General features: G+C 42.1%; 1 protein-coding gene across 1 annotated transcript in view; it reads right to left on the bottom strand.

Moving 5' to 3' along the window:
- slit2 (slit homolog 2 (Drosophila)) overlaps window positions 1-5,681 on the bottom strand; it is a 100,387-nt gene extending 94,706 nt beyond the window's left edge. Inside the window, exons 1-3 of the mRNA XM_059337925.1 lie at window positions 4,777-5,681; window positions 3,798-3,869; window positions 1,401-1,472 (exon numbers count right to left, since the gene is read on the bottom strand). Of these exons, the coding sequence (XP_059193908.1) occupies window positions 1,401-1,472; window positions 3,798-3,869; window positions 4,777-4,985 (353 nt within the window). The 5' untranslated portion in view covers window positions 4,986-5,681. The remainder of the gene's footprint in view (window positions 1-1,400; window positions 1,473-3,797; window positions 3,870-4,776) is intronic.
- Window positions 5,682-19,188: the final 13,507 nt, after the last annotated feature.

Here is a 19,188-nt window from a genome sequence, read left to right as displayed (position 1 = left end):
GGGGTCCGCATCCCCCTTCTGTCTTGCCCTCTCACACACTACCAAGACTTAATTATGCCATAACTGCCTCAGGGCTGGACGCTGAATACCACTGATTCCAGGCCAACGCCATAACAACCTTTAGCTGTTCACTCACTCACTTTCAAAAATGTATCTGTTGGACTGAGAACTTGGAAGGCACATGCCAGTCAGATTAAACTATTATGAATACACATAGATGAAAGGCAGTCCCTGAATAATTTGATGAGTATGAAATTAATTAAAATCTTGTGTTATGAGCTGTAAAGCCACCAGGTCTCGCCCCAGCTAAACGAAAAAAAAGGAACCTGGTAAAATCTTTGGTCTTTAATCCAGATATGATAGGATAGGTCAAAAATCTGTTAAGTGTCTTATATTCAGGGACAAATTCACACAATGTACTGACTGCTTCAACACATCGAAAAGCCATGAATGATGCAGAATTCACTGGATCACACAAAATTAGCTGTGTTTCCTTGACATGTTCAAGTGAATTTTAAGCAAACCTTTGAAATGTTGCAAAAAGAAATGTAAATTATGGAGTTTCCATCAACTGGTTTGGAGCAAAAGAACTAGGCTGCAGAGCTTTAGGCCAGGCATAGAAGAAGTTCAAGCTGGAAATCAGAAACAAAACCAGTCACCTTGGCTGTCTAACCCATCAATGAGAGAGAAAAATGGAGAGCAGTCTTCAGAAATTTGATTCAATTGTGTCAGCAAGTTATTGCCATGTTTAACGCTGTCCATAAACTAATATTATCTAACCCTAACCCTAGTGAAAACAACTCATGAGTCATGTGAGTTAATTGTTGGCTATGTCAGATGTTATTGATTAAGGCGTTTTTATATCCTATATCCTAAATCTATATCATTTAGTGCATCGACATTTCCCCCCACAAAGCAAACACCTCAAACAAACAAAAAAACTTTTCTTTGCACAATTGAGAAAGTTTTTTGCTGTTTACATTCAGCTTTTCTATGCAATATTTCACAATCCGACTTCCCTTAAAACGGATATCACACTATTAGAAGCAGATTGTGGCCAAGATTTTATAATACCAAAGTCACACGATGATACATGCAATGCCACCACCATAATCAAAACACAAAATGAGGGAATATCTGAAGTAACAATGATATTCATCTCTCCAGAAGAGCTCTACAGACTTGGAGAATCTATAACTTGGAGTATTGAAGTGGCTCTTGTGGGTCAGCATCTCACTCTGATACTTGATACGTTGATATGTTTTTCCTTGCATTTGTCACCTGTCTGTAGTGTGCATTTCCACATATATGAAAATAATCATTTGTATGCATGCATTCACATAGGCATCCTGATTTGAGGGATAAAATGGCGACCGCTTCGGTTCAAAAATGTAACTCACAGTCTCTCCAGCTCCTTCAGGTCCTGGAAGGCTCCTCTCTCAATTGTGGTGATTTTGTTCTCCATTAGCTGCCTGAAAGAGAAACACCAGGAGAGAGTGAGACAATGAGCACTGAACAGAAAAAAAAAGAGAGTGATAGAGAGACACACAAAGAGCGTGAGAGCTGACAGGGTGATTTGTGCGATGACACCGTGAGAGGCCAAAGAAAAGGAGAAAGATGGCTGGATGGGGCCGCAGATAAGAGAGTAAAGAGGAAGAGAAGGTGAAGGAGAGCAAGATAGGACACGAGAGAGCAGAAGAGATTGACACTGGAGAGGAGAGGGAGGGAGAGATGGAGAAGATAGGTGGCAGCGGGTGTGGATAAAAAGAAGAAAAACAGATTGGGGCAGATGGAAAGTGATAGAATGTTGAAACAGCAAGAGAGAGAGAGAGAGAGAGAAGACAATCAGCGGCGGGTCGATGGAGCCCCAGAATTGACTTTAAAACTGGCCCATCAGTTGGACAGCGACTCATCTATCATCCAATTTACTCTCTATCTAACCACATAGCTGTGACTACTCATTCACTTACACCAGCACAACTCCCCAGGGAGCACTGTGCTGACCAAGCCAGCCGCCAGACACATACATACAAACAACACAACACACACATTTTTATGGCCTGTATGATGCAAACTCATGATACACAGATACAACATGCACATATAACCAGCTTGAACACTAAAATTACATCTGAAACTAACAATTATTACAGAAAAGTAGGGCTGCAGGATGTACCGTTGCAGCATCTGCATTGCAATAGCTGCTTTATACACTGATTTATCCAGTGTTTCCCACTAATTATTATATATTTTTGTCCATTTCAACAGGGGGAACTTGACGGGTCCTCTTGAAGGACCTTTCCCCAGTACTGACTGGCCCTCGCTGGGCCCATTTCCTCCGTGGCAGTGCACGGTGACCGGCTATGCCCTCACAGAGAACAAATCATTACTCTAAAAGTCCTTTTCCCTTCTGCTATTAGGCTTCTGAACACAGACTGTACCTAGTTTAAGTGACCTCTATTTTAGAGTCGTTCCTCCTACTGGTTTTATATGCTTTTTATATGCTTTTTTACTATGTTTTCCTTTATGGCTCTTGTCCCTCCTACCGTCCCATGCCCCTAATATGTTTCCTCTAAGTTATTTATTGACTTCATTTATTGGTTGTCTGTTCTATGTATGGATGTAGGGACGCTCAAATTAGTTAAATAAAGTTTCTGATTCAGATTCTAATTTGGCTTTTAAAGGCCCGGGGTGAAGGTGGCTCACGGCTTCTGATTTTAGCTTTACAGCATAAATCTAGATCTCGTCATAGATATAGCTTCTTAATTAGGTTGTCAAACTTGCCCCCCAAACTTAAAAATGTATTTACTTATTTAAAAATTTTGTTTTAACCAACAAACAGGCCAAAACCCCAAATATATTTCACTGACTACATGACAAAAAATAAGTACATCCCTTATTTTTTTTGTCTGTGTGATTCTTGCTGAAAGCGAAAAACACTTCCCAATAAATTGTTTTCAATTACTAGTCCCTGCAGCTCTAATTAAAAGTCAAATGGTTCTGATTGTGTGTGTAGTAGACACAAAGAATACACAGGAAATAGCTAGAATAAAGAGTGGAGCACACACACGCATAAAAACACACATGCAAACACACAAACACACACACACACACACACACACACACCCAATTAAGGACATAATCTCTGGAGGAATTCCAACAATGTGTATTCCCTGCCATTCACTTTTAGCAGCTGGATAGCGCGCGCACGCACGCACGCACGCACACACACACACACACACACACACACACACACACACACACACACACACACACACACACACACACACACACACACACACACAAAATAAAAAAGCAGGCTATCCCTGTCCCACTCTTAACCTGGATCCTTCCCAGGTAAGAAACCTGTTCTTACTTGACTCTTTGGTTTCCTTTCCTTCCTCCCTCCCTCCCTTCCAGCTGCATTCCTCCCTCCGCGGTTACACCTAATGACCGCTATCTCTTTCCCTCTTCGCCCGGTGGTTAAAATAAGCCCCTCCTGACACTTCCACTGGCAGATTAACACGACAGCATTAACAGGTGCCACTGCTGTTCTGTTTAGACACACACATGCAGACTCAATAAAAAAAAAGCGCCGCTTGCAGACGCAGTGGTGCATGCGGCAGCTCCGGGGCTGCTGGCTGGGTGATGCTGACTGGAAACAGTTAAACCCGTGTGTGTGGTGGCAGCCTGTTTGTGGAGGAAAAGTTGTTGGGATTGCAAGGTGCTGCTTGTCCGAGTTGTGCGTGAGAGTATATCTGTTCTGAAGAGGAGGAAATAAAAAAAGAGAGACTTACAACACTCGCAGATGCCTCAGTCCTGCAAAATCCGCCTTGGTGATTTTAGTGAGGTTGTTTGCATTCAGGTCCCTGCACAGAGAAACGAGTAACTGTCGGTACATGAGATATGATATGTTAATAAAACAAGCACAAAGCAGGTGAGCTACTGAAAGGCTTTTTTTGTTTAAACTTGGTGTGCCGTGGCCAATGCAGAATAATTGTCATGTGAGCGTCAGGGAGCTTGCTGCACTATACACTGGGCAAATTTTAATTTCATCAAGGGGTCTCTGACTAATAAAACGCGGCCTGTTTAACTTAAAGCCCACTTGTCCAAATCCGTTTTTGATTAACTTGCTGGTCTCCAGACAAACCGATGTGGTCTACGGAGGCTGTGCTAATGCAACAGTGCGAAACCACCAACACGACCACAGCAGTGCCCCTAACTTCAGCTCCGCGATCAGCAATCCTCACGTTAAAACACAGGCAATAACAAGTCAAGTGTTTTACACTTTACGTGCCAAAACTACATTTACATTCAGCGGCATTATACAGACCCTGAGGTGTAGTTTTATCGTGTTGGTTTACATGTAAAGCCTTGCGTTATTAAGATGTGCTCCCCAGGGAAGCAATCCTGCTAATAGCCTATACCCTGTCATCATGCAGGTTAAAAGGACGGAAATACAAAACATTAATGCCTAAAAAATGAGGAGCATTATATGATCATAAAAACATTGGTGGAGATATATTTTTGTGGATTTAAATACCAGAAAGTGTGATTAGGTTAATGGAAACTCTTAATTCCCTTCAGGAGACAGCTTCTTAAAAAAAAAAAGAAAAGGCTATACCATAAAAAAAATGTAGTACAAGGTCAGTGCACACCTGTTCTACAGCACCATTGGAACACAAATAATGCATTATTTTATAGTTTTCCTTGTGAAGTGTGTTGAAACAGTTCTGGGCACACTAAAGCAACACTGCGCTGTTCCTCGGTACTCACAGTCTCTCCGTGTTGCGGGGTATGTTCCTGGGCACGCTGCGGAGCCCTTGGCCATGACAGTCCACTGTCGTCCCAGTGCAGGAGCACTGAGTCGGGCAGGGCTGGCCGTCCGCTCCGCCGGACAGCACCGAAACCAGAACAGCCACCAGCAGCCCCAGCGCAGTCGCCGGGGAGCGGCCAGGGCCAACGGGGCTCACAGCTTCCACCATCACTGCGGCAAGTGGGTGGCCAATATGAGACCCACAAAACACAGAGAAAATACAAGGGGCGTTCAAAAATAAAAGCCCTGAAATCCCCCGAAACAGCTCACCAAACTCTGCACGCAACGGGATGCCGTCCTCCTTTTTTTCGTTGTCCTCCCCCTTTCAGACGTGTGTTTGTGAATTTCTCGTGCTGAATTTACATTTGGGTCTTCTTAAAGGGGGTTTCAATGCGTTAAGACTGTGAACCGGGAATTTGGTCCCCCTGGGCAGGCAGAGGGGAGGTGGACAAGGCGGCGGACCGGTTCTCTGGCTGCGCTACAGCGGCGCAAACTTCCACATGTCCTCGGCATGCGGTGCCCAAATCCCCCCGGTGTGTGTGTGTTGTGTCTGTGTGCGTAGATGTTCGGGACCAAAGCCGGTGAAACACCTCGCTCCCTTGATCAGATCCAGAGAAACACACTCTCACACACACTTTGGTGCACGCACTCCAGGTGAGGCTGTCTTGGTTATTAATTCACAACACGCGTCCGGAGATGAGGCAGCAGCGGCAGCGCTCGGTTCTCCCACAAAAAATAAAAAAATAAAAAGCTCAGCAGAGGTCACCGTAGGGGAGAGATATTGATTCCGATCGTATATCAAATGCCGGACAGCGGCGGCCGGTGTAGGCAGTGTGAGGGAGCGAAAAACCCCGTGAAAGAGCAGCGCGCAATACTATAATCCAACTCTGCGTGGTGCGTCAAAGCGCTGCTCCCGAGAGTGTGTGATTGGAGAGAGAGAGAGAGAGAGAGAGAGAGAGAGAGAGAGAGAGAGAGAGACGGGAGCGGGCACGTCTGCTACTGCGTCTGTCCAAGCAACTCTCTCACTCTCTCTCTTTCACACACACACACACACACACACACATGAACACGAACACACACGCACTGCGTTTTCCCTCAAGATAGCAGCAGGTTTCCAACCGGCCGTCCGTCAAACAGCAACAGTTTGACCTCGGAAGGGGACTTTCTGTCTCACTGCAGTGTCCCCGGTCACCTGATGCTTTATTTATCTGGCCTCAGGAAGGCGACAGAGCTTCTCAGTGAAATCTAACGTGGACAAAATGGGGGAAACCCCGTCTGATTCTTAGATTTCCACAGGGCTGGACGAAGAGTGAAGTGCTGTATCTAAGACTTTAGTTTTTTAGCCTTCAGTGTCCACTTTAAAAGCACATAAAAACAACACCTGTCCCAGGCTGGACACACACTTGTTACAGCGACCACAGGACGCCTCTACAACTCATATCCAGAGCAACTGTGTGTATATGCAAACTCAAATGAAGTTATCCTTAATCATAATAAATAGAATGAGTTTTCTGTTTTAATTATCATGGTACAGTAGCTATCAGTTCCATGAATGAAAAAATATGAGTTTCATTAAATTAGAGCATTCAGCAAACTGGAGCATCTTATTTCCCAGCACTCATTAAACTTTAAGAAACTTTTTCTTCTCCTTGTTTGGATGAAGAGCAATCAATGGTAAATGCTACGAAACAAAGTAGAAGCCTACTAATGGGCAGGCTACAGTGGGATGGGACAGTTACTCAGACTATAGTGTGACATGTGGTGAAACAGCCCAGGAGCCATGAATAGACATGTAAATGGAGTTAATCAGCTATTGAGGATGATGTTTACTCCTAGAACCTTATATATTATTTATTATATGCCTACTAATTATATATGTACGATATGACTCTTACAGTATAACTGCCATCAATATTCAAGCCAACAATAGGTCAGTTGTGAGTTTTAATCAGTTATTCTGGGCAATAAATAAGGTAAAATTGACTGTTTTATCTGGTGTTTATTGCCACTTGTCATTTTTTCCAACGAGTTGAAGCAGATGCCTGCCCAACCTGATCAAAGTTCTGCTCCTGGTTTCTTACCATTAAAGGGGAGTATTTCCTCACCACTGACAGACTAGTCCTTGGTTATCGGGAATATTGGGTCTGTATATTATAGTAGTATGATCTGGACCTGCTCTATATGAAAAGTGCCTTGATACAACTTCTGTTATAACTGCCATAATTTTTTAATGAAAATGTAATTAATACAATTTTAACCTCTCTTTTTTAAAAGAGGGTGGGGGACTGGGATGTTCAAGGGGAGATACAAGGTCAACAGCATCTGCCAAACAGAAATGATGTACATCATCTGAAAGTTGGAAACCTGAAGATTAATTTGAGCTCAGCAATGTGTGTCAATTTGTAATAAACATTGTGTTTTCGTCAAATGTTTGAAGTATACAGTATATGAGTGCTTAGAACATTATGATGAAAGAATATGAAGGCCATTCCCATGCTCAATTATGTCCTCCCTTATGTTTTTGCAACAATTTTTGGGTTGATACCATTTGTCACACAGATTTGGCACAAAATGTTATTGTTTATTGTTTACTGGAAGTTACAAATCTTCTGATTGTTTTAGATCTCTAGTTTGTAGTTTCACGAAGCAATGATTATCCTAGAGGTCACAACAGGTCATTTTATACAATGATGTCAGTTTAAAAAAAATACTTTCACGACAATGATATTGCTACTATGAGGACTAACAGCATCACATATGAATGCAAATATGTGTAATATCTATGTTGCTTGTTCCAATACATTTGATTTTTAAGATAAAATATCGTGCTGTGCAACTTTGTGAAGTTATATCATGACTAACTTACACATAAGTTAATGTCACTGCCAGACTCCAGTCCTTATTGGACTTACATTGCTGGATTGTGGTGCAGAAATATAATAGAGATTGTTCATTAGGGATCAGTGACGTATATATCTCTAGAAGATGACAGATATGTGGTGAAGCCTGCCTCCTCTCTCTTTCTCTTGATCCCTCTCTGGCTCCCAAGACAGAATACAAACAGCTGTGTGTGATTGTAATGCTGTCTGTGTGTGCTCTCTCTGTGTGTGTGCGTGTGTGTGTGTTTTATACTACTCCCCCGAATCCCACTCACACAAACACATAATCCAACAATCACACACACACACACACACACACACACACACACACACACAGTCTACTCAGACAGTGGTTTTTGGGGGTGGGGGATAAGAGACAGGAAATAATTGTGATATTGCTGAACAAAGGGGAGGCCTGACAGCAGACAGGAGGGCAGAGGCCGGTCACTGACGGCAGCGTCTCATAGCTTAAAAGAAGAGAGGAAGCAGAGGGGAGGAGATGGAGGGTGACCCCCCTATCTCATGCAATACAACCAGGCTTCAGGGCACACAGCCTGTTTAGACACAGCCTAACCTGACCTGCCCTCCTCTTTCACACACACACCAATGTGATTGCCTCAGATTACACCTTAAGCCCAGGTCAAGCTATGAGATTGTTTAAAACTTGCTGAGGGCAGTGCAGATGTAGCTACTGGTTTCCGACTAAAATCTCTCCCATTTCTCCAGAATAACATAATTTATTGTTAATTAAAGGACAGTGCAGTCCAATACATGTTTTTCATTAAACCTTAAATGACTAATTGTACCCAAAGACCCTAACAATCTGTACAACAAAATAAACCAAAACAAACCATTTATAATAGGGGGAACCTTAGGAAGAACAACAGTGAAGGGATTCTTTTTCCAGGGCTGGTGAACCTATAGCTGCTATACTTAGCAAAAAACACATTAGTGATATTACAACATGGAGAAAAACAATGGCAATAATAACACAAAGTGTTTTGTCGTTCAAGCTTGATCATACAGAATCCACAGGTTTCAGATGATAACAACTATAATGAAAAACAAAACATTTTTACCCTTAGATTTGTATTTCAAGCATAGACCCTATTGGAGGTAGGCACTATGGCGTCACCCATTGATTTGTGGATGACCATTTTGTAGCTTTGGCTCTTTGCCATCTTGTTTTTTTGGAGCTTGAGACCATTACTTTGGCAAAAACTAGCTGGATTAGCAGGGTGCATCTGCAATTCATGTTAGTTGTGATATTAAATAGGATGCTTACTTTGGCTAGTGAAAACAGGCTTAAAACAAAATTTATTTACCCCAAAAATGAAAAGCTGAGTCATCAGTGTCTTTTAATAGAGTCAATAATGAACTAGACATTTTTAGGTGACAAAAGTGTTACAATTAACTTTGATTAATGGAAAAGCACTCAAAAATCTATGACAAAAACAAAGAAAACACAAAAAATAGGTCCCTGTTTCATTTATATGTACACAGTGCTACAAATATGACTGTATCCTGGTCACCAAGTGACATGTCAATCACAAGATAGCCATGCCCTAAATCATACCCTGCTTTATCTTTTATTTGACTCTAAATGGGACAATAATTTAGAAAATGAATGAAAAATTATGTAATATTGAAGAAGAACCTGAAATTAGCGATTGAGACCATAAGCTCTAAAGGAAAATTTTTACTGGTGTAATAAATCAAGTGAGAAGTAGGGTCATTTTCTCATAGACTTCAATGCAAACTGAATTATTTATTTGGAACCAGTGGAGTCGCCCCCTGCTGGCCTTCAGAAATAATGCAGGTTTACAGGACTTCTGCATTGGCTTCACTTTTCAGCTCCAGAGGCTACATCCACTTCTTTGATACAGTCTCTGGTTTCAAGCTTTGACATCTTACAAAGGTGACAGGGACTAAGATGTCAAATTTAGAGCTTTCTTAGTGGTGGAGCATTAGAATTTCATTACATGTCAGCCAATAAATTATAGTCTGTATCTAGGCAAAATTTGTTTTTCTATTTAGATGGTGGAAAATGTGCTAAACAAGAAAACGGTCTGGTGACTACAATAAATCTTTCTAACACATCACAAAGCATCAAGTGTCTTGTATTTGTAGTCTCTACATGTCGTTGTTGCTCTCATGAAGTAAAAATGTCATCAGCCCTCCAGGTAACATGAACAAAGATCTATTATTTTCAGAGCTCAGGAAGGTACATGACATTGTCAGTGAAGACGGGTGCAGCTTGACAAACTTGATTTAAGTCTCTCAGACGCACAGTATAGAGAACATTTTTAACCACAGTGCTGTATATTTGGTTTCTTCCCACGGTTATGCAACCCACAAATATGTGATTTTTATTTCACTATATAACGCATTTGAGTGTTTAGGCATCACATAATGACATATAGGCCTACATTTGTATATTTTAAATATCTGACTCACCTCAGTGGATTGTTCCTGTTTCACAATTTGTGTTCAAGCGTAAATCGTTAAATCTTTTGTGATGAAGGAATAAATCAAAGTAATAATCATCAATGAATACCAGGTGAGCTGTGCAGGTGAGCTGCAGTAAATTCACTCCTTTCTAATTTTAGACAGAGGAGTCTTTGTTGATTGTACAAATAATGAATGAATGGAGTCTTTATTTAATTTCATACCAATAAAACAGCCCATCCCAGGTTTGGTTAAATGTCACACAATAATGGCCAAATAAATAAAGACTTCCACCAATTGACGTTCACATTGAAAAGAAAGACAAAGCATTGCTACGCACCACAAAGTATGCATGTCAATAAACAAAACAAGTGGAAGCATGCAGTTATTATGAAGTCACATTTTAAAGCGTCGCTCATATGTCTTAATTCAGAAAATGTCAGTTTCGGAAACAGGATAAAGTTTCCTGTTGATGTTGGATTTGGCAGGTTCGGAGGGCTGTGGAGCTGCTAATGAGAAGTGAATCTGTCTGACGGCTGTGATGTTGGTGCTGCTCAATCTAGCCTGTTGATTTAGGAGCTGTTTGTGTTATCTTTGGTTTATGGCCGTGCAGTAAAGCTGAAGGTGTGGGGGTCAGTGTGTGTGTGTTTCTGTGTGTGTGTCTGCAGAGGTCAGTTCAGCCACCTGGCCTCTGGACAGCTGCTACTGAGACACATGCTGCTCAGAGCTCGTCCTACTGTACACACACACACACACACACACGCACACACTTGCAAATATTCATTTATGCACAGACACAAGTTCACACAGTGAAGCAGACAGACACGCGGAGAGACAGACGGAATTTTAAACAGTTTATTACATCCATGTATTAATTAACCACATTAATCAAATCTGCTGTGGGTTTGTCTTCATCAGATCCATGTTGTTTGTGTGTGCATGTGTGTGTGCTGCCTGATAATCACATCATTAAAAACCAATGATGTTTGTGTTTGGACTGGCACTGTCAACACAGGGGCTGGTTACACAGCTGCACTGACTGACACACACACACACACACACACACACACACACACACACACACACACACACACACAGACAAACACACTCAGAGGGATGAAAACAGTGCCACACCAAAACACACAAACAGCAACATTAAAAAAACAAAAAACTCCTCCTCCTGTCTCGGTTTCCATTCACTCCCTGCTGTCAGTTTCGTGCTGATGTGATCCGTCCATGAGGTGTATTGAAACTGGATTGAGGCCCTGAGGTGTGTAAATGGCTGGTTACCTTTGTTGTGATGGGACAGAGAGGATGGCATCTGTCGCACACACCCAGACGCAGAGGCCCGGGGAGATGCTGAGGAGGTGAATAGGATCTCATGAAGGGACTGGTATGTTTGAAATCCTCCTTTCTGCTGTTGCTGCAGGAAGGTGTGTCTGGTTTCACATGTAAGGTGTGTGTATATTGTTGTGTGTTTGTGTGGGAGGGAAGTAGTCTACAAGTACAATATGATTCTTACTAAAAAATTTATTAATAAATAACTTTGCAAATCAAAGAGTTTTGAGGGATTCTGGTTTATAGTCATCACATTAGTCTCACCTGGCCAGGCTGTTCTCATTCCCTGTTCGTAGTTGTATCTATAATAAGTAATGCACTCTAATCATTTGATAACACAGGTATTTGTGAGCCAGAAGGTGCAGCTTATTTGGGCCCATATTGACGTTTGTTGTCAGGCAGTGCCCGCTAGTAGTTGTAATAATGTGACTGAAGAAAAAAGGAAGTGAAGCAACATAGTATAAAGACCTAAAAAGACTGTTTAGGACGGGCAGGAGGGACATACATAGGACTTTGACCCAGGAGAAAGGTATTTATGTCCACTGTGAAAACAAAAGGAAAGGTTGTTTTAGATTAACCTGGAAATTAACTTCTGTATGTAGATAATTAACTTCTATGTAATCTATGTACCTGCGTCTAGTGGTTTTGTAATGAAAGTAATGTGAAACCAAGCGCAGGATTGTGTTTGACAGTGTGTCGGTTTCGTCTAATTACATGCATAGTGGCTTTTCAAAATACACTAATGTGTTCACAGGAAATGGTTCACTTAAAAAACACTTTACTAAAGTTAATGCAATCAACTACCGAACACAGTTTCACAGACTTACTTTAAATAACAACATTGACCCTTGATTTAACACGGGACATGAACACCGGTCTCCTGGGTCAAAGTCCAGCATTTGTTTGACCCATCCACATTAAAAAGGCCTGCATGCTGTTTATATTTATATTATGCCCGTTACTCTTAGTGTCTAATATTGCCATGGATGGGTTTATATACACTAAACGGTGCGTTGGTTTCACCCACCGAGGGCCATGTGAGACCCGCTCATAAAAACCTTTCTCCACATTAGTGGGTAAAGACTCCACAGAGTACCTTTAGGGCCAACTTGCTTTACCACCTGAGCTACAGCCATCCCTGAAATATGCAGAATTTTCATTTAGCCTATTTTTCTTCACTGTGTATAACTTTTATTCTGTGCTTATCGCAAAAACACCTTGTTTACTATCAGCATCCTCTTGCAGCAGAAAACACATTTAAGGCCAGGAACTTCATTAAACTTAGTTCAATGATCTGCTTTAAAAATGTCTTTGCAATTTTCTGTTAAACTGATTCTAAACTAATGGGGTTAAACAGTCAAGGTGGAGGCATTTGCACCTGTGTGTCTGTTAAAGCAGGTTAGTTCATTTCAATGTGTGTTTAGCAATAATAGACGAAGGTAACCACCCAGACATGATAGTCTTGCATTTTTCCCCTCATGGCGCAACAATAGAGTCTCAGCCATTCTAATCCTTTTACACAATTATCCCTCAGTGTTTGTGTGTTTAAGCACAGCTACTCTGACTGTGGCTTTTCCATGGACGTGAACCAAAACAACTCAACCGCCATTATCCTAAAATAGCCCATAAGAACAAGATAAACATGTGTGTGAAACTAATTGTGCGTTGTGCAGAGTTGGCCTGTTGAGGAGCACTGTTGTGACAACAGATTAAACATCTGTCTGAACCTATTGCTGAACCCAAATTGAGATTAGGAGGGAAATAGAATATATCCCATATATCCCTTGTCTCGCCCAAATTGGGGAAGATGTAGTCAACGTGACAGTGAGCAAGCAGAAGCAGACAGAATAGATTATAGATAAAACAGTGGATATTCTTCTGTTCTTCGCTGAGCTAAATCAGAGAAAAGAATAAACAACAATGAATAATCACCCTCTTCACATTTTTTTTCTCATCTTCCCTTCATTGTTTTTCCAGCATGCTGAATCAGACAAAATCCACATGGAGTTAATAACTTGCGCCATAAAACACTGACACACTCTCTCATATATCCACATGCACAAACACTTTAGCAGCAGCGTCCACGCTGGAGATATGTCTCCTGTTTATCACACTCTGCATCATGTAGGAATTTGTCAGAGGATTTGTTCATGCAAAGGCTTTTTTTGTCTCCCAAACTGCCAAAGAACAAAAAGAACCAACAAAAGCTGGAGAGAGAAAGAGCGCTGCACGTCTCAAACACAATGAAATAAGGCCCCGGCTTGATGTGAGCAGCACTACAGCAGGAGCAGTGACGGAATGAGTTATAGTTGGCTGTAAGCTGTGCTGAAGAAATGGGTCTTAAATACTGACACAGTATATGATTCCCTGACAAGGGCAGGAATCTTGTTGCAGATGGGGCTTTATAGGATAAGGCTGGTCCATGTCAGATGGGAGGAATGATATGTTGAGTTGTGCATCCTGTGATTGGGGGTATAAGGTGTGAAAAAGTAAATCATCAGAGGCTTGAGGTGCAACAAAGAAAGTGTCTTTGCAGTTGTGTCCATAGCGCCATGGAGATACATTTCATTGTTACATTGTTATACGGAAATCAAACTCCAAAAGAGTGAGGGTCAGCCTTATTCAGTACTGAGGGAAGAGTCCATAGCAAAGAGGCTAAAAAAACACCAGAAAACTAGAGAGAGAGGGAGAGTGGGATGGATGGAGGGAGAGAAAGTGGGAGGAGTGACAGAGCAGAGTTTGGGAAGAAAAAGTGAGGTTTGAGGAAAGGACAACAGGGCAGAGACAGGAGGGGAAGAAAAATATGAAGGTTCCTTTGGAGAGAAAGAGAGAGAAGCAGAGGAGGCGAGAGAGTGAGAGGGAGGTGTGTAGAAAGAGCAGTGTGGGAAAAATCAATATGCTCTCTGGAGCGACTGGAAGAGACAATCAGTCCTGTCTGACCCTCGTCTCCCCTTGGTGTCAGTGTGTGTGTGTGTATCAGTGCATGCATGTGTGTGTGTTTGTGCATATATTCGATTACCAAATGCCTATATATGTTTGTAAGCAACATGCCTGTACATTGATTTAGATGTTTGCATAGATTGGATATGTGCTGCTGGGCATGCGTGGTTGTAATCATACACATGTGTTTTTGTGTCCTCGTCTCCTTTCCTGTTTGCTGTCCTCAGCTCAAATATGTTTTATTGGCATGACTGCTGAGGGCAGGAGAATGATGCCAGGGACGCTAATGGGATAAAAGTTCATTACTCTCCCTCTATCAACTTTATGAGAAAGGACAGATCGAACAAAGACTCCGAGCAAAGTTGAAATAGGATGAGGCTGTCACGTCCACAAATGGACACTCTTGCGGCTTTAACTGGCACCAAATGTGTTGATTCTTGCTTACGGTCGCTCGCAGTCACTTTCCTCACTAACTCCATCTATGTCACTGCCATCTACGGGGTCACATTCACTCACAAGCCACGGGCTATGGGCCAGATTTTCTCAGATTGTCCCGAGCTACATTTTGTGCAATGGCCTCGCTTTGATAGCTATTATTATTACCAATATAAAGAAGAAAGAGCTCCTTTGCTCTCCCTCTCCTTCTCTTTCTGTATATATATGTGTGTGAATGGTTAGTATTTTAGCGGGCCTCGAGGCTAGCGGCTTTCACGGGGCCGTCCACTCGACGTTTGGGGTTTGTAAAGCTGGCTCAACCCGCCATTGTCCAAGTCCCACTCCTGAATTCAGTTTCTCCATCTGCCCCCGGGCGCCTCTCAGACTGACAGGGGGGCGAGGGGGTAGATGGATAGATGAAAGAGCAGACGGGAAGAATACGACTCCTCAGAGACAGAGAGAGAGAGAGAGAGAGAAATTTACCAGTCACGGAATCCACTTTTCAATCTCTCTATCACTCCTCTGCCACCGTCACCCAATCACTTCTTTTATCCTTCCCTTCGTCTGCCCTCCTCCCTGCTCTGTCTCTCTGCTGTGCAGTTGCAGGGGGTTAATTGAGGTCTGAGCAGCAGGAGGCTATTATGACACCTTTGCTCAGAGCGCACACAAACACACACACACACATCATTCTCTGCACACATCATAAAGCAATAATCAAAATTTCAAGACGCAGGGAATGCACAAGAGTCCTCAGTTTCTGTGTTATGCTATGCAACAGCTGCATTGTTAGAGTGTGTATGTGTTTGAGACAGAGAATAAGTGTGTAAGTGTGTGTGTCTGGAGGGTGATGTCAGATTTAATGATGGTTTCCACCCTTTTGGTAAAAGGCCGCCTCACCCCAAATCAGGAACCAACTGAATAAATCACGCAATTAATCCAACAAGTCAGCGTGGCGTATCGAAGCACAGAACACACAAAACAGCATAGATTGACAGGTGTGTGTACGTGCGTGTGTGTATGTGTGTGTGTGTGTGTGTGTGTGTGTGTGTGTGTGTGTGTGTGTGTGTGTGTGTGCGTGTGTGTGTACTCGCTCTGCATGCTCCGTTAGTAGCAGATGGTAGGCTGGCAGTCTGTTGCCAAATTCACTGTGTGATCATGTAAATGATCACATGCGCACCCACATTCAAGGAACACAAACACCCCTGCAACGAGATGTAAACAAACATATAAGCACACAATCCCGCTCACGCACACACGCAGACACCTGTAGAGAGATAAACAGGTGAGCTGGATGATCATCGCTACACCACCATCGATATAAATTAGTCTTTTTTTACTTTGACTCTCCTTTGTCTTTTCCGCCTCGACTCTTTTTAAATTCTCATTGTGAAGTCTTTAATGTGAAACAGTGGCTGTGCTGCTTTCTGTGTGTGTGTGTGTGTGTTGCAGTTAAGATGTTGATTGAAGCTGAAGTTTAACAGTGGGAAGCTTTACATCAAAGACTGACATTCACCTTTCATATCCTCCCCTTTTGATGCATGGCAACACACACACACACACACTTCATGGGAATAGAGAACCGACAGTTTCACTAAATCAAAAATTGACATTTGCTTCGAACCTCTGCAATGCAGAAAGTCATATATGCACATACACACACTTAGCACCGATAAGGGTCTCCTACAGGGTTTTGGGCCCCTTTTGGCACACATCTACTCACACAGAACACTCGCCGTGCTTTGCCACAATGAACACAATATATAGAAGAACACACAAACTCTGTCACACACACATTTGGCAGCGACAGCATCAGGCAACAGATGCTTCTGAATGAGCTCCTTTGCCGGGCATGATTCATAATGTGGCCATTGAAAATCACTTTCAACACATTCATAACCACTTATAGCTGGCTATGAATATTCACAGCTCGGAGGCTACGCCACACACATGCTCTTAATGGGATTCACGCATGGATATATATACAAACACACACACACACACACACACACACACACACACACACACACGCACACACAAACACACACACACGGGGGAGGCACCGAGTGAAGCTTTTTGTATTTGAGATACTTTGTGCCTTTCAATGAGGTATTGTTTAACAAGATGGATTACAAGCAATTTAAGGTATGCAGATCAAATTTTTACAAAATTCCCCCTCCTAATGTTCCTGGTCTCCGGAGGAAATTGCTTTCCAGGGTGAGACGCCGTTCCAATACGATACAATTAACTTTGATAACAGGTTAAAATAAAAGATGGTGTCCTCAGAGGGCCCTTGAGAAAACCCCATGTCTCATCATCATCATCTTCTGCTCATCCACAGTCTTACAAAACTTAGAAAAAGGCTTTCCAAGTTCTCATCTCCTCTCCTTTGCTTATTACTACTCAAGGGATTTAGAGTCGTGCTCTTACAGTGAGTCATCCTCAGGCTTGAGCTTGATGTGATTTCCAAATATCACCCTGCAGAATTACAGGAGATTCTCTGAGCTTTACCTTTAGTCTCGTGGCAGCTTCAGAGCTGAGACTGACTTGAATGGGGGGAAAAAAGCAGGAATCCATTGAGGTTTAAGTTAAACAGCCTTTTCTCAGCACTACTTGCACAACAGACTCACTTTGTAGAATGAGTAAGTCTCTTTTACACATTTTTCCCAGTAAATTACAGGAATAACCTTTCAGGCAATGCCAGTGTTTTCCACTATTCACACACACGCTACATTCTGGAACATTTCCGTCTTGTACCTTTTCACATAGCAATGCATGACTAGATGTGGCAAGAGACTGTCCAACAGATGGCTTTAATGCAACCCTTGTCGATGCAAAACTCCATAAGATTCAACAAAAGAAGAAAAAGATGAGGCTAGGCTGACTGTACGTCTACACACTGATAGAGGTGTCTGATTGTTTTGTATTTTTAGAAGGAGCTGTGTTTATGCAGTGGCAGTGGTGCACTCACTCTACATGAAAATGTCTTTCGTCAGATGAACATTTACATGCTTGTCTCTGAAAAGTTACTGCTTTCATTCACAACAGAGCTGTACTGGCATTTTACTAGGAATGTTACAAGGTCTTGAGCTGAAATTTAATGGAAAAACATTTCAAATCATAATCCCACAGATGTTTGCTTTGCACCATTGGCTCCTCAACAAATCTGCAAAACTGCAGTTTCTCGTACTCAGCAGGACTACTATTGCAAGAACACATCATCAGTAGGGTCAAACTAACCCATCTCACAATGGTCTAAACCCAGCTCACATTAGTGGGTGAACGATCCAACTAAATTCTGCTTCACAATGACAAGAAGAGCTGACATTGAAGGATCACAAAGCAGCGTCACTATGAATGCTTGGCACCACAAACCAGTTATCCCTGTGGTAACTTTTAAAAGAACCCCAATGGTCAAAAGCATTGTAAGGCCCTGCTTTGATGGCCGTTTTTATTAGTAAATTCTTATTTTGTTTGTTTCGTAAATCACAATGCACTGTCCTGCCAGTGGTTTCACACTAACCCACTAATGTACATGTGCAATAATGCTCCAAGATCTGCTGCAAAGCACCAACAAAGGCAGCAAAGAACAAGATATGTAACGAAAAGTTTAATATAGTAAGGTGTTCGAGGACAAAGCAGCATTGCTATGGATAAATGCTGAAAGAGTCAACTAAAAGTATAGTTGAAATGGCTTAATGGCTAAATGGTTGAAATAGCTATTTGTATTATTTCTCCTATAGTAGTAGCAAAGAAAACTTGATCAAACTTCCCTAACCATTGACAGTTTAATTGTATGAAAAATAATACCCAGTTAATGATAAACTCAAATGACCACATTTGAACCTGATGAGTGGTGTTGATGAAGGGGTTCTTGAGTTCATCTGATGGGTGCGGGGGTTCGTCTTAAATACACACTGCTGTATTCAAACAACATATTAAGAACATCGGGTTCCTCCCTCATAATCAGTGATGCACGTTTGGGTACAAAAGCACATTTATATGACAGAGCAAGGGAGTGTGTGTGTTTTAATGAAACCTCAGTGGATACACAATTTTCTCATCACGAATGCCACAACTTCTGGGGTTTCCCTTTTTCTTCAAACAAGATGATTATGAATACAGTGAAAAAGATAGAAGAGGAAAAACAAGAAAGAGGGATGGAGAGAGAGAAACTGAGGAAAAGAGGTGAGAAGTTGAGGCAGTGGTTCATTTCTCGATTGAAACCAGATGGCGAGCGGAGGGCGATGAAAGATCTGGGAAAAGCCCCATTAACCAATTAGCTTTCCTAAACAACCATGTCTGCGCCTATCAGAGGGCTTTACCTGACAGCAT

The sequence above is a fragment of the Centropristis striata genome, chromosome 1 (assembly GCF_030273125.1).
Source record: "Centropristis striata isolate RG_2023a ecotype Rhode Island chromosome 1, C.striata_1.0, whole genome shotgun sequence".
Lineage (NCBI taxonomy): Eukaryota > Metazoa > Chordata > Actinopteri > Perciformes > Serranidae > Centropristis > Centropristis striata.
This window is presented reverse-complemented; position numbering and strand designations above follow the sequence as displayed.